The sequence below is a fragment of the Giraffa tippelskirchi genome, chromosome X (assembly GCF_054371585.1).
Source record: "Giraffa tippelskirchi isolate mGirTip1 chromosome X, T2T-mGirTip1v1.2.pri, whole genome shotgun sequence".
Classification (NCBI taxonomy): Eukaryota; Metazoa; Chordata; class Mammalia; order Artiodactyla; family Giraffidae; genus Giraffa; species Giraffa tippelskirchi.
In genome coordinates this window covers 5,471,329-5,487,075 of record NC_137289.1, presented here as the reverse complement: position 1 = coordinate 5,487,075, position 15,747 = coordinate 5,471,329, and the positions used below count along the sequence as shown (strand labels likewise).

The 15,747-nt window shown below is 53.6% G+C and overlaps 1 protein-coding gene and 1 pseudogene across 2 annotated transcripts; both read right to left on the bottom strand.

Moving 5' to 3' along the window:
• Positions 1 to 8,908: 8,908 nt before the first annotated feature.
• LOC145535937 (heat shock transcription factor, X-linked member 3-like) lies at positions 8,909 to 10,549 on the bottom strand (annotated as a pseudogene). Its single transcript, XR_014075544.1, has 2 exons — positions 10,005 to 10,549; positions 8,909 to 9,614 (listed from the first exon to the last, which is right to left on the bottom strand). The product of XR_014075544.1 is annotated as a heat shock transcription factor, X-linked member 3-like (transcript).
• A 4,235-nt stretch (positions 10,550 to 14,784) lies between these two features.
• On the bottom strand, positions 14,785 to 15,747 carry LOC145536447 (melanoma-associated antigen 1-like). Its single transcript, XM_081565850.1, has one exon. It carries the CDS (start codon positions 15,745 to 15,747, stop codon positions 14,785 to 14,787), a length of 963 nt encoding a protein of 320 aa, XP_081421976.1.

Below are 15,747 nucleotides of genomic sequence, written 5' to 3'. Positions count from 1 at the left end.
TAGTGGCTCAATGATCTTCTGGAGGGACGGTGCCACTGAGGGATCAGCATCACTCTCTGTCCATGGTAGGGCAAACACCTGGTAGGTGCCATAGCTCATCTGGCCTGCTGGTGGCGCCTGTGCTGCTGAGCCCAGATGCAGCATCATCCTTGGCCCCTTGGCTCCTCCACGCCTGAAAGCACTGTGCAGCCCTGAGGGACCACTGACAGAGGCTGGGTGCTCTCAAATCTTCAGGCATTGGGTCTTCATCGATGTTTCTTGCCTCTTGTATACTGTATGCTTTTGTGAGTAGTAAGAGACAATGCAAATATCTTCCTTTCTGGTGCCCCTTCCTATAGGTTCGTTGATGCACCCCTTCTCCAAAACCACATGTGGCAATCTACCAAAATTTCTCATTCTTAGTACCTGACCGGCTGGCCAATCCATTTTCCATCGTCTTTAAGCCCAAGTCTATTTTTGGGTCTGGCCATTTCCTTTATCCATATATAGTGGATCCCTAGAGGCACCATCTGAAGTTGCATCCGCTGGGAACGGATTTCTGCTCGCCACTGTCTCTATGGCCACATGTGGTGGAGGTGGTATTGTCGAAGAAGTCCATTTCCACCTGCAGTTTCAGTTCAGCCAGCCCACCCCTCCTCTGTGCTCAGCATTTCTACACCCCCAGCAGCTGGTCAGGAAAGAACTTCTGGTCCATTAATCGCCAGGAATAAACTGTGGCAGAGGTGCTTTGACACATTTGCAGGTCATATTGGGGTTTAGCTCACCTTCTTGTAATCTATGGCCCACCTTCTTGTAATCTATGGCCCACTTGCAATGCAACAGACCCAAGTTGGGAAGCTCCCCTGGAGAAGAGAACGGCTACCCACTCCAGTACTCTGGCCTAGAGAATTCCATGGATTATACAGTCCATGGGGTCACAAAGAGTCAGACACGACTGAGCAACTTTCACACTTTCATAGCTCCTGTACAGTTAGGGTGCAGAAAGGCAAACCTTAGTTACAGACATGCAGAGTTAGAAGCAGTTAAATTAAAAAAAAAAAAAAAAAAGGAAAACTAGAAATGTTCAGGCCTACTCAGCGTTCTCTTTACATTCTTTCTTCTCAGGAAAGGGGGAAAAAAAAACCAACCTCATTCTTCTTGTTTTCATTTTCACTGCAACACTACCATCCAGCCTCATCACAATCATCTCCCACAGAAGGAAGCCAGCCTCCCAAAGCCCCAAACCGCCCTGCTTCAGGCACTGAGTGCTCCTTCTGGAGCCCCACCACCTCACCCTGTGTTGCCTTGTGTGTGGGACTAGGGGACGTCTCTCCACCTTCCTCATGTGACTGCAGCTCCTAGACCATCGCTCTAGGTGTGGGGGGTGTTCTGCTTCTCCTAGCGTCCCCACTACTAACACAGCCTTCCACAGAGCAGAGGCTCCCTGAGACTGGGTGAGAATAAGCCAATGAGCAAGGTACTTATTAACTCAGACCAATTGTACCCTAATTTCTTTAATAACTAATGCAAATCCAACTAAACATAGATATTTTAGTTTTATAGAATAACAGATGACAAAAGATTTTAGAATTAACTTTTATTTTTTATTCTCTATTTCCTTTTTTTTTCCCAACCAGGGATTAAACCTGGGCCCCAGCAGTGAAAGTGCTGAGTTCTAACCACTGCATTGTCGGAGAATTCCCAATTTCTCTATTTCTTGACTCCCATCAATTTTATTGTTTTTTCCCGTTTCCAAGAAAATTCCTATTCCAATGAAATGTTAGCTTCTTCAGAGTCACAAAATTAAAATAGGAGAGTTCCCAGGCTCTTTTACAAAACAGCAAAACTCCTATCCTTAAAGTGGGTAAGTATCAATACATGTGTGATCATTGTCATTCACAAAGTTAGATATTGAAGTTTATTAATCCTTCAGCTGAAAAAAACAACATTTGAAAAATTTCTAAAGAAAACAGAGATGGATTTCCATGCCACTGTGGAAAGAAGGAACCCCAAGATGCTACACATCGTGTCCCCCCAACTGGCCCTGGCCCTCACGAGTGGGAAGGCTGACCGCTCCTCTTCAGTCATGGAGGGAAGGATCAGCCTCCCTTCCTGCCTCCAGGACATGCTGTTGGATATGGGATTGGAAGGAGCCTGGCTGCTGCTCTAGCTCAGGGCCCCTCTTCCTCCTCCCTCTCAGCCTCTGCAGGTGGGAGTGGGAAGGACCTGGAAGCCCCTTGATTGATTTTGAGCAGATGCTCTAGGACATGCCACTTGCTGATCTCTGCATAGGTCCGGGGACCCCACAGGAACACGTAGCAAGCAGGGTCACTGTGGGGCACCTACTGATACTCCAGGTACCCCTTCTGAACCCACTTGGGTCAGCACTTCCTGGTCTCCCCATAGATGTAGTGCTCCCTCCCAGCATACACGCCCATGTCATTCAGGGTTTCTTAGATCTCCTCCTCATGGGCGCAGTTGCCCTCCAGGAGGATCATGCCTAGAACACCACCAGGAGGCCGGCCTTGGGCATGCTGTGCCCATCACTCACTAGCATGTAGGTGTGCTTCGTGTGGTCCACTTCCCTCACATCCACGCTGAAAACCAGCTGCAGGCACTCCAAGGCTTGGTGGAAGTGGTGCCTGTCCTCTCTGAGGACCGTGTTCAGGATTTCATCCTTTGTGGTCGGCTCCTTGGTGTGATACTTGAGGAGCAGGAAGTGCACCAGCTCCACCAGCAGCAGATGCAGTGGGTCTGGGTGCGTGGACTTGGCACCTTCCTGGTCCCACTGTGTGCTATCGGCCCCTCCTTGTCTTGGCTGCTGGAGGCCTCATCTTTGGATTGGCTCCATGGAGCGGCAGCCATGGCAGCGGGGAGGGAAAGGTACCTTGAGGGCTCGAGGTGTGGGGGAATGGGTGCTTCAGCATCAGCCAGCTCCAGCTCCTCCAGGGTGCCCAGGAATAGGACAGAGGAGGAGGAGGAAAGCAAGGAGGAGGGGGAAAGCTATGCAACCTCCTCCTCCACCTCCACCTCCGCCTCCTCCTCCCCCCAAATGAACTGTCCCTCCACTGGGCTCTCAGCCTCCCTTGGGTCCTGAAGGTTGACCTCACTCTCCTCATGGAGCTGGCTCATCCCAGGCATGATGACTGGGATCAAACCACAGACAGAAGTGAGCCAGGGGGACAGATGGGGACCATGGGCCTGCGGGAGAGAGGAGGTTTGAGCAGCCTTGGCTGAGAAACCACCCTGGGTGGCCTGACACAGGCCACTGACAGGTCTCCTCTTGAGGGGTGCTCTTGGGCCTCACAGGGATGCTCCTCCTGGGCAGGCTGTCTTCTGCTAACCTGAAGGAGGAAGTGAGGTGGCTCCCAAGGGTGCAGTCAGCACAGCCCGAGGTTCCGGGGCTGATATGGTGGGGGGAATTGGGCCTTGTGGGGTTCCGTCTGTTCTGGGATGGGGAGCCCCTGATGCACACTCAGAGCATCCACCTCACCTAGATTTCTTGCACTGCCTGTACCTCCTCTGCTCTGCAACCTGCGGACACGAGCTTCAGACCTGCACTTTCATCTCTGGGTTCCTGGAGCCTCTGTGAGAGGAACCAAGGGGGCACCTTGGCTTGTAGACTGTGGCATGGCACTGGGCCCCTTGGTGCTGACAGGAGGAGTGGGCTGTACTTGGTGAGGTTCCCCTTGTCCTGAGGTGAGTGGTTTCCCCCTGTGCTCACGGAGGGCCCTCCGCTTCCTCCTGGCAGGGTCTGGGCCCTTCTGTCTGTTGTCCTGAGGAAAAATTCTCAAGATGAATTCCCTATACTGAAAAGAAATTTCAGTATGAGATGAGAGAGGGGCCCTGAATACTGGTCATGCCTACCCAGGGGCTAATAGGGCTCACAAGGGACAACAAGGGGTGGCCAAACTCTATGGAGTCCTTCTGTGCTGAGATAATGGGCAGTCGGCTCTTCTCCACCTTCACACCCTGGAAGGCCTGGGGCAGTGGCCTCTGTTGACTGTGACCCATCTCCTCAAGCAAAGGCCTTAACATTCATGACACCGGAAGTGAGAACACTCAATGCACCCACCTAATCTGGGCCACCCCAGGGTGACCAAAGGGGCAAGGCAGGCTGGGCTCCAAGTACTGTGTGTGAGGAGGGGTCTCCCCAGTCCTCACCCTGACCTTTGCGAGGGCCTGAGGCCAGACCCTCGAAGAAGGCAATGGCACCCCACTCCAGTACTCTTGCCTGGAAAATCCCATGGACAGAGGAGCCTGGTAGGCTGCAGTCCATGGGGTCGCGAAGAGTCGGACATGACTGAGCGTCTTCACTTTCACTTTTCACTTTCATGCACTGGAGAAGGCAATGGCAACCCACTCCAGTGTTCTTGCCTGGAGAATCCCAGGGACGGCGGAGCCTGGTGGGCTGCCGTCTATGGGGTCGCACAGAGTCGGACACGACTGAAGCAACTTAGCAGCAGCAGAGGCCAGACCCTCAGAGGAAGGCCCCCTGGCCTTGACCAACCATCTGGCTGAGGAGGTGGGCCTCAGGGCTCCGATGGTTTCTAGGGCTAGCAGGAGGGATTTCTGTGGCCCCCTCTTTGTGGTGGGAGTTGGGGTTCCCCACTCCTCCTCCAGGCCCTCACCTTGACTCCTGGTGAGTCCGGGACTCCTCCTGCTGCTGAGCAGACATGCTCCCCAGATGGCTGCCCTGGGGCAGTCCTCCCCCTCCAGGTCCGCCTCCACAGCAGGCGCTCCCCTACCCCCACCACGCAGGGTCCCCACTGTTATGGGGGAGGCTGCCTCCTCAGTTCGTCCTCAGGACCTTCACTTTGATTGCCATGCAGCCTGGCCTGACCCATGCTGACCGATTCCCCCTGAAGCCTGAGCCCTCCAGAGCCCCCACCACCACCACAACGAGCTCCCCCTCAAGCACCTTGTCAGGAAGAGTGCATCACCCTGGCCTCCATGCTGTTCTCCCGTGGGGGTACAGTGAACCACCCTGCAGGTGAGTTCCCTTCTTTCATAGCAGGGGACCCAGCAGTCCTCCCCAAGGGCAGGCTCAGGCCTTTCCTGCCCAGGCTCACCCTGGGGCCCCTCGAACTCAGCCCCATTTCCCCAAACCCCGAGGTGCTGCGGTTGGAAGGGGGATGTTTCCTAGGGACCTTCCTAGGTGACCTCCTCTGGGTTCTCCCTCATTGTCTGATGGAGCCTGGGCCCCTCCCTCTTCCCACCTGCAGCCTCCTGACCCCTCAACCCAGACCTTCAGCTGGTCCAAATGGAGTGGCTGCTCTCAGGGGGGCAGCACTTGGAGTCACACGCCCAGGCTCCAGGGTGACAGCAGAGGTGGAGAGGGGGATGCTGGGCTCTGGGGTGCAGGGGCCGACTCTCCCTCAGGGTCTCCACCAACGTCCCAGCAGGTCCTAGGTGGCCCGTCTTTATGCAGACAGCCCAATCCTCACACCACAACTTCAGCCTCTCTGAGACCCAGATGCAGAAGTTGGGACATACCACATTTGCTCCTCTCACCTGGGGGTCTCCCAGGCCTGGAGGCATGGGCGGGTTTTGCTGGGGTTGCCTCTGTTCTGGGGCCCGAGGCCCCCTAAGTCCTCCCTCAGCCTCCTCACTTTCACTTGGTCCCATGTAACCCTCCCCTCTGCCTACCTGAGTGCCCACCCCTATCCCAGACTCCCAGTCTCTCTGGGACCCAGATGAGGAATTCAGCACAGGCTGCTTATCTCACCCCGCGGCCTCCCACAGCTGAGGGCAGAGCCAGTTTCTCTGGGACACTCCACCCTCACCCACATTGTGGAGTCCAGGGTCCCCTCAGTGCACCTCAGGGTCCTCACTTTCTGTCCCAGTAGTCCCTAGGCTGCTCATCTGCCCACCTGAGCCCCCACTCCCACCCCCATTGCAACAAGTCCCAGTCTGGCTGAGACCTAATGCTAATGTCAGGACACCCTGCCACGTGCCCATCTGCCTGGGGCCTCCCAGGCCTGACAGCAGGGGCGGGCTTGTCTGGGACGCTCCACTTTCCTACTGCCCCACTTTTCAAGGCTCCAAGAGCCCTTCACTCCTCCCTCGGCTCCTCATGTTGGCTCCCTTCAGGACCTGGGCTCCTCCCTCTGCCCACTTGAATTTTCTGCCCTGAGACTCAGGCCTTCCCCTTCCAGTCCCCATTCCAACGACCCCACTCGGGCTCACTTGACTTCACATTCCAGGATGTCTGGCTCTAGGTGAGTGATCATACCATCGTTATTATCTGGGTTGTGAAAATCTTTTTTGTACAGTTCTTCTGTGTATTCTTGCCACCTCTTCTTAATATTTTCTGCTTCTGTTAGGTCCATACCATTTCTGTCCTTTATCGAGCCCATCTTTGCATGAAATGTTCCCTTGGTATCTCTAATTTTCTTGAAGAAATCTCTAGTCTTTCCCACTCTGTTGTTTTCCTCTATTTCTTTGCATTGATCGCTGAGGAAGGCTTTCCTTTCTCTCCTTGCTATTCTTTGGAACTCTGCATTCAGATGGGAATATCTTTCCTTTTCTCCTTTGCTTTTTGCTTCTCTTCTTTTCCCAGCTATTTGTAAGGCCTCCTCAGACAGCCATTTTGCTTTTTTGCATTTCTTTTCCATGGGGATGGTCTTGATCCCTGTCTCCTGTACAATGTCATGAACCTCTGTTCATCAGGCACTCTATCAGATCTAGTCCCTTAAATCTATTTGTCACTTCCACTGTATAATCATAAGGGATTTGATTTAGGTCATGCCTGAATGGTCTAGTAGTTTTCCCTACTTTCTTCAATTTAAGTCTGAATTTGGCAAGAAGGATTTCATGATCTGAGCCAGTCTGCTCCTGGACTTCTTTTTGCTGACTGTATAGAGCTTCTCCATTTTTGGCTGCAAAGAATATAATCAATCTGATTTCGGTGTTGACCATCTGGTGATGTCCATGTGTAGAATCTTCTCTTGTGTTGTTGGAAGAGGGTGTTTGCTATGACCAGTACTTTCTCTTGGCAAAACTCTATTAGCCTTTGCCCTGCTTCATTCTGTACTCCAAGGCCAAATTTGCCTGTTACGCCAGGTGTTCCCTCACTTCCTTTTGCATTCCAGCCCCCTATAATGAAAAGGACATCTTTTTTAGGTGTTAGTTCTAAAAGGTCTTGTAGGTCTTCATAGAACCATTCAAGTTCAGCTTCTTCAGCGTTACTCGTCGGGGCATAGACTTGGATTACCGTGATATTGAATGGCTTGCCTTGGAAACGAACAGAGATCATTCTGTCGTTTTTGAGATTGCATCCAAGTACTGCATTTCGGACTCTTTTGTTGACCATGATGGCTACGCCATTTCTTCTAAGGGATTCCTGCCCACAGTAGTAGATATAATAGTGATCTGAGTTAAATTCACCTATTCCAGTCCATCTTAATTCACTGATTCCTAGAATGTTGATGTTCACTCTTGTCATCTCCTGTTTGACCACTTCCAATTTGCCCTGATTCATGGACCTCACATTCCAGGTTCCTGAGCAATATTGCTCTTTACAGCATCGAATCTTGCTTCTATCACCAGTCCCATTTGCAACTGGGTGTTGTTTTTGCTTTGGCTCCATCCCTTCATTCTTGCTGGAGTTAATTCTCCACTGATCTCCAGTAGCAATTTGGGCACCTACTGACCTGGGGAGTTCATCTTTCAGTGTCCTATCTTTTTGCCTTTTCATACTGTTCATGGGGTTCTCAAGGCAAGAATACTGAAGTGGTTTGCCATGCCCTTCTCCAGTGGACCACATTCTGTCAGACCTCTCCACCATGACCCATCCGTCTTGGGTGGCCCCACACGGCATGGCTTAGTTTCATTGAGATAGACAAGGCTGTGGTCCATGTGATCAGATTGGCTAGTTTTCTGTGATTATAATTTCAGTGTGTCTGCCCTCTGATGCCCTCTTGCAACACCTACCATCTTACTTGGGTTTCTCTTACCTTGGACGTCGGATATCTCTTCACAGCTGCTCCAGCAAAGTGCAGCCATTGCTCCTTACCTTGGACATGGGGTATCTACTCACGACGGCCCCTCCTGACCTTGAATGTGAAGTAACTCCTCTCGGCCCTCCTGTGCCCACGCAGCTGCCGCTCCTTGGACCTGGGGTAACTCCTGCTGGGTCTGGGTGACTGACATAAATGTGTTGTTAGGAAACTTGTCAGTGTTTTTCCCTCTCTCTTCTGGTCCAAACTCCTGGATATTGGAACAGTGTCCAGGGAGTGATGGGGAAGAAGGCTGGGGGTGGGACTGCACATCAGCAGGCAGAGAGGCCCACAGGCCCAGAAACAGGCTGTCATGTGTCCTTGCACGTGACCCTTGCCTGACTGTAAAGTGTCCCTTGGCTCTCAAAGTTGTGTGTTGGACGTGGTGCCTGGCTGCCTCACGTCCAAAGACAGGCTCCTAAATACAGCTGTGAGGGCAGAGCGGCAAGGCCTGGTGTTCACCTTGTGGAAACCTTGTACTTGTCTTTGGGTTTGGGGTAATGTGTTTGCAAGGCGCTTGGGGGCTGGGATGACCCTGCTTCCCAGTCAGCCTCTTGGGGGAGGCCCTGGATCGGGAGCTGGGATGCTCAGCTGCTGATCAAAAACTTGTGTAATCGTTGGGGGACACAGGAGGAGCCCATTCTGCTGCAGGGTGCATGACTCATGGAAGGTGACACCCCTAAGGACAGGAGCCCAGGTGGACCATCTGCTGAGTGTCAGGCAAGGCCCAGGGACTAGTCTGTCCTGGGCTCGCCTCAGCACTCAGCTCATGGGTCAGACCCTTGGATGAGCCTATGAAATGCTGCTGTTTAAGATGAAAAGGGACCATGGGAACTGGACTGAAGCCTGTCTGGGGCATGAGCTTCCAGCCTCATCTGGCTCAACCTGTGCCATGTGTGAATACAATGGACAGATAGAAAGAACACAGATTTGCAGTTCTCGCTTGATTGTTTATTTACTCCAGTGCAGCTTTGCTATACTTTATTAGAGTCAGAAATCTAGTTTTGATTAAAAGAGTGTTTCTGAGTGTCCCTGGGGATCTGGCAGATAGATCAAGGATTGGGCTTCTTCTTGGCCTGCTCATAGAGGGTACACTTATACTCTTGAGGACTCTCCCTGCTCCACCTCTGACTCAGGGGCCTTGTCTGGGGCCATGACTGAAAGCCCCGCCATCAGGGTGGCGTAACAGGTGTTGTACAAAGTCATCCCTGATTTGTAACCCGAGTACACCGGGGGGCTCTCAGGAAGTTCACCTGGGCTGCCCCTTCCAGCAGTAGCTGAGGGCATAGATGTAGCATTGCTGGATGTGCCCTCTCCACTGGGGCCGCCCTGCTCACTAGGGAGACGGTTTCCCCCAGCCCGCCTGGATACGCTGCCCATAGACCAAAGGTCTGAGAATCGGCTGGGGGTTCTGCAAGCAGTTGGCATTCCCTTCTGGACTTTGTTTCCAGCCTCTCGGGTGAACTCATTGTGGTGGAGTCGAGGAGAGAATCTGGTCGCCACCGCTCTCTTCTTTCTCTTTGGGCTGTCTGTTGTTCCGGCGGCAGGCTGAGAAGTTATTCTCGGGTCGCCTTTCCTCCATATTTTCTGCAGGAGGCGAGGCTTGGCTCTCTGAAAATTGGAGTTGCGATAGAGCTGAAAGAAAATGAATCACTTTAGCCATGAGACGGGAGAAGAGCCCTTCCTCGCTGCCCTCTTCCCCACAACTGCTTGGGGCGTGCCTAAGTATGGAGACAAGGTCTCTTCATTCTGGCAGGTTATGAGGCTCTAGCATGCCGCTCCCTAGAGCTCCCCTAGGGCCATCCTCGCTTGAGATGTTACTGGCCCTCCCTGAGATCAAGTGGCCCTTCAGGGTCTGGAGTCACCCCCGTGGATGCTAAGGGGAGGGAGTGGAACATGACAAACCTGTGTTTTCCTCCTTCCTTAACCACCCCCATCACGAGAACAACGTTCTCCTGGGAAATGAAATCCGTCCAGCACTCGGCTGGTCTAGTCCAGTCTCCCCAGCAGGGCTTTCTACGTTACCATCATCTTCTTCCCCGCAGAGCGATTCGAAGGGCCGATTTTCCTGAAGCCGAAGAGATTCATTTCACGAATGAAGGTCTTTATGCTATCCGTTTCAAAGATCTGGTCCACGCCTCGTCGCTGGAGAACCTCCGTCTGGAAGAGATCTGCTTCGATGACCACCGTGTCTCCCTTGTTGTTCCAGCACACAGAGGTGAAGGCTGAATCCTCCACGATCCTCCAGAGCTTCCTGGGGAAGGACAGCCCGAGGATGGCATTGCTCTCTTCCTTGTTGGCCTTTTCCAGATTCGGGCCCTGTAGGGGCAGATTGCCAGGGAGGCCTGCATCTGGAGTCTCGGACTGGTCACCTGGCTTTTCCAAAGCCTCCCCCGAATCCACATTTGGATCCGGGGAGGAATCATGGGGGTCCCCTGCTGTGGGCTCCCCATCAGTTGATGGGGCCGGCAGGGCTGCCTGTGCCTCGCGGGGACTGTGACTAGCCGTGGAGCCCATCTAGCTGAGGAGCATTATCTACCCAAGCAGTGAATGCTCAGGGAAAACAGGCCTCAGACCAGGGTCGGGGTGCCCCATAAATACTCTCTGGAGATTCTAGAATCTGGGTGGTGGGACAGGCAGCCAATTAAGTGGTCCGCTTCCTTAACTGTTTCATGATGTCACAGAGGTGAGGTGGAGAGGCAGCCCTGGCCCAGTGTGGGGGAGGGGGGACGGGGATGGAGATGGGATCCCCAGCTTGTCTCTCGTCTGAAAGTACAGAAAAACTTGTTTCAGGTTGCCTGAAAAGGCTCCCATCTGCTGCCAGGCACCTTGTTTCAGGGGGCCAGGCCCTGGATGGGTTGACAAATGTGTCCCTGGCTCCATTCCCCTCCCTAGCAATGTGCAGGCCTGTGGCTGGCTTCTGCTGAAGGGCCAGGCCCTGGCCAGTCCTGGGTCTACTAACACCAAGAGAGACCCCAAGGATCAGATGGGCCCCTGGCGACTGTCCCCCCCAGAAGATGGGGTCCATAGTGGGCTGATTGGCCTAGCCTGAGTTGGTGCCCCCCCCATCCTTCCCCCTCTTCTGGTTGGTGCTGCCAGTTGGTAGATCCTGCTCAGATGGCCCCAAAGTCAGAGTCCTGTTTCCTGCCCCCACTGCTGCCCAGGTCAAGCTCTCCCCAGAGTAGGGCTGTGCTCAAGCACAGTGGGAATGACCTCACGTTCCACTTGACTGTCCCCAAGCACCTGAGACACAGATTCCCCAGGAGGCCGTGTGGGAGGGCACAGCCAGGCACTCGGCTGAGCTTGCAGCCTCCCGAGCTCTGCCCACCCCCAGACCTCATCCCGCTGCAGATCACAGGCTGTTGTCTTCAGTTTCCATTTCTTCCCATAAAGACCACTCTCATGGCCCTAGAGTCCTCAATATGGGAACACCTGCGTATACTTTCCCCATCCCCTTCCCAGAGCCTCACGTTCAGCCTCCCTGGAGACTGCCTCAGAAACCCTGTTTCCTTTTGTCAATGGGGTGGTTGGGCTTCTGCTACCCCCAGTCCTGGCCTCCCATGTCCAACTTGGGTATCTGTGGGTACTTGCCCTTTGAAGGACTTGATTGGGGGCTCAACATACAGCCTGTTCTGTTGTAAACAAGAACTTCACTAGTCCTCTTCGAGGCCAGCTCTGCTCTTCTCCACCCCTGCTCCTGTCCCCACCACCACTATGGACCTGTTCTCCCTTACCCAGATGGCAGGTACAATGAATTATTTTGTTGGCTCACAGGTTAGGCACTTTTGAAGGGGCCTCCTTTATACACACTCACTCCCAGGGATATGTCTGACTTGTTGAGCTAGATGTGACCAAAGGAAGCCCCCATCTACCTGTATTTGAAAATGGATGAGAGTCAGGGTGTGGGACTGGATGAAACCTGAATAAGAGTCACCGGTCTTCACTGCACATAGACAGCAGAGCAGTGGGTTTAGAGGTGCGTGTTCTCTGGCCTTTGTGAGCCACTGTTGTTCAAAATCACCATGCAGGGATCAGACCAGCACCTTGGAAAGGCCCGTGTTCAAGGACCCTAGGGCACTGTATCCCAGCTCTGCCACTAGCAGGGTCATTTGCCCTGTTTGAGGGCCACTGCCTGGTGTCTGAAAGGGGACTGCTAAGAGGGTGTGGAAGAAGCTCTCCCAGGGGCCTTTCTTCCTAAGGACTGGTGGCCTGGATGAGCTCCAGGCCTCGACTTGGGCTTCTCTGTGGCCTTTCTGCTTCTAAACAGGTTAACAAAGCATTCCTTCAGGTTGGTTCCTCCGACTGGGACACGACCCTGGAGGCTGTGAACATTGGTGGGGCCCACTGGCGGCTCCTCTGAAAGGGGACCAAAGGCCGCGGCATCTGTGGGCAGCCTGGCTAGGTGGCCTTTCCTGCCCCAATTCCCCCAATTCAGGGCCCCCTGGGTCCTGAGGGAGCTGCCTTTTCTGGTGTCCCTCCTCCAGGCACCACCCGGGCCCTGGCAGTGGGGTTGCGTGGCACCAAGGCACCTTTGTCAGCTGTGGCTCAGGACACTTGGGTTGTGCACACACAAGCTCTCATGACGTGCAAGGCCTGCCTTTCTCAGCCTCGCTCTCCTGCCCCTGTGCTTGGCATCCCTGCCCCAGCGTCCCCAGCCCAAAGGCCCTCCAGATGCTCCTCTGCCTCACTGTGGCTGCAGAGACCTGGAGCTTTGGGGGTCTGCCTGTGTTACCTTCCTTCCCGTATCGGAGGAGGCTCCTGTAGGGCCTTATCCCAGTGGGCACTGGGGCCATAGAGTCAGGCCCTCCTCCCTCCTGCTCAGTGAGGAGCTGGTCAGCCTGGCAGGTTCTGTTGGGCAGGAGGCCCTATGGCAGCAGCAGGGACAGGGCGCCGGCCCCCGGCAGAGTCAGTTCTCAGCAAAGCACAGAGCAGCCCCACAGTGCTTCTGATTCTCCTCGTCTCCTTCCTTCCGCGGGCCTGCTTTTTGTCACCTCAGAGGCATCCTGCAGCATCGAGAAGAGGAAGGTGTGAAAAGGCGGAAGGTCGGGCCGTGGCCTGGGGTGGGCGGAAAGGGCGGGGGCTCCAGAGGAGTTGAGACCGGGGCTCTGAGTCCACCCTGGCCCTCACTAGCATGTGATCCTGGGAAGATGCCCAAGCCCTGGGACCTCAGTTCTTCATCTGGGAGGCCAGCGGGTGTGAGAAGCCCCATGTATTGGGCAGCAGGATGCGTGTGACAGACGACACAGAGCTCACAAGGCCTGGTGGCTGTTGGCACTGTGATGGTGGAGCAGGAATCTCTCACACTGCTGCCCCCAGACACTCTTCCACTCTCCACTGTGCGATGGGGTTGACTGCTTTGTGGTCCACGGCATGTCAGAGGATAGGTACCTCAAACAGGATGATTTATAAATAAAACACAGTAACTTTTCCAGTTAGACCAAAATGGACCCTAGTGTTAGTTGCTCAGTCCTGTCTGACTCTGCAACTCCATTGACTGTACGTTGCCAGGCTCCTCTGTCCATGGGGATTCTCCAGGCAAGAATACTGGAGTGGATTGCCATGCCCTTCTCCAGGCAGGTCTTTCCTACCCAGGGATCGAACCCAGGTCTCCGACAATGCAAGCAGATTCTTCATCATTTGAGCTACCTGGCAAGCCCCATTTCCAGTTGGAGGACCTGTTAAATTTGGGTGTGGAGGAGTGCTCCAGCAGGACACAAGATGCTCCAAGAAATGGAAGCAAGAACCATTCTTTGCTTGTGTCCCACTTGGTCCTGCATCCAAACCCCTACTTTCCATCACTGAAGCCCCAGCAATGGTCAAGTCTTTGATTATGATGGCCAATTACAATCAAGATAATTAAAAGCTAATTAACACCTTGAATTCTGGATCCCCAGGACCAGGAAAGAAAGGGTTGGCCCATGGATTTCTGGGCATCACATCAAGGGAGTGTGACCGGAGTTCTGTATGATTCCTAGAAGATAGGGGGTACTACTACTACTCCGTCTCCGTGGTCAACAGCAATGCAACAAGAGCCAGACCCCTTCCATCCTGCCTCAGAAAGAGATCTCTGTGGGGTTAATCCAAGATCCAAAAGGACACCTCACAGCAATGTCCCATTTCAAGTTTCTCCTCACCCCCATGACACACCTCGTGTGACTCTGGCTCATAGACCATCACTCTAGGTGTGGGGGTGTCCTGCTTCTCCCAGTGTCCCACTGCTAACACAGGGCCTTTCACAGAGCAGAGGCTCTGTAAAGGTCTTTGGAATAAATAAGCCAATGAGTAGGGGGCTGCTTGACTCAGATTGATGGCTACTTCCTTAGATAACCCAGGTAAATCCAAATAAACAGATCCCTTAGCTGTACCAAATGACACACAAAACGCGTAAGCAGCAAGGATTAACCACTATCACTTTTTATTTTCTAAATCTTCCACCAACTGTATCACTGATAAATAAGTTCACATTTCCCAAATCATTTTAATTCCATATTATCTTGTGCGGGACTATGAAATAAAATGGAAGCGTTTCCAACCACTTTTATAAAACAGCAAAACTCTTGTTCTTGCACTGGCTAAATACAAACACACTGTGATCAACGTCACTGACACAGTTAGATACTGGAACGCATTGTCTTATATTAAAAGGAATAACATTTGAAAAATCCCTAAAGAAAAGAGAGATGAGTCTCCATGTCATTGTAGAGAACAGGTACACAAAGACGCCACACACCGGGTTCCCCCAACGAGCCCAGGCTCTCACTGCTGAGAAAGCTGACTGCTCTCTCTTCAATCACAGAGGGAAGGATCAGCCTCCCTTCCTGCACCCCAGGACAAGCTGCTGGATGTGGGCCTGGAAGGAGCCTGGTGGCTGCTCTGGATCAAAGTCCCCTTTCTTCCTCCCTCGTAGCCTCTGAAGAGAGGGTGGAAGGAGCTGGGACCCCTTCAACAGACTGTCCAGATACTCCAGGACTTTAAACTTACTGGTCTCTGCATAGGCCCAGGGACCCCACAGGAACTCATAGTGAGCAGGGTCGCCATCAGGCACCTGCTGGTACTCCAGGTAACCCTCCTGCACCCACATTTGTGTCAGCAGCTCCCTGGGCTCCCCATAGATGCAATGTTCCCTCCGGGGACACATCCCCAGCCTCCTGAGTGCTCCCCAGATCTCCTCCTCAGGGGCATGGTCATCTTCCACAGCGATCAGGCACAGGATTGCCACCAGGGGGCCGGGCTTGGGCAACCCCTGCCCAACCCTCGGCATCTCATTGAGGGTGAGGCTCAGGGTGTGGACCAGGATATAGGTGTGCTCACTGGGGTCCACCTCCTTCACCTCCAAACCAAAGACCAGCTGCAGGTACTCTGTGGCTTGACCAAGGACCACCAGGAAGTGGTCTCGGCAATCTTTGAGGACACTATTCAGCACTTCTGCCCTTGTGTTTGGCTCCTTCGCAAGATACCTGCTGAGTAGGAATTCCACCAGCTCATTCTTCTTCACCAGTAGTGCATCTGGGAGTGAGGACTTGGCGTCTTCCTGGTCACGCGAAGTGCTTGGTACTTCATCTTGCCTGCTGAGGCCATGGTCTTCAGATTGGCTCCCTAGAGTGGCAGCCATGGCAGAGGGAGAGGGGCAGACACCCAGAGGGCTCTGGGGGAGACTGGCTGTGGCAGCAGCAGCCCCCTCCTCCAGGGTGCCCCAGACTGGGAAACAGGAGGAGGGGGAAGCTGCATCTCCTTCCTCCACCTGCTCCTCCACGTGTTCCACCTCCAT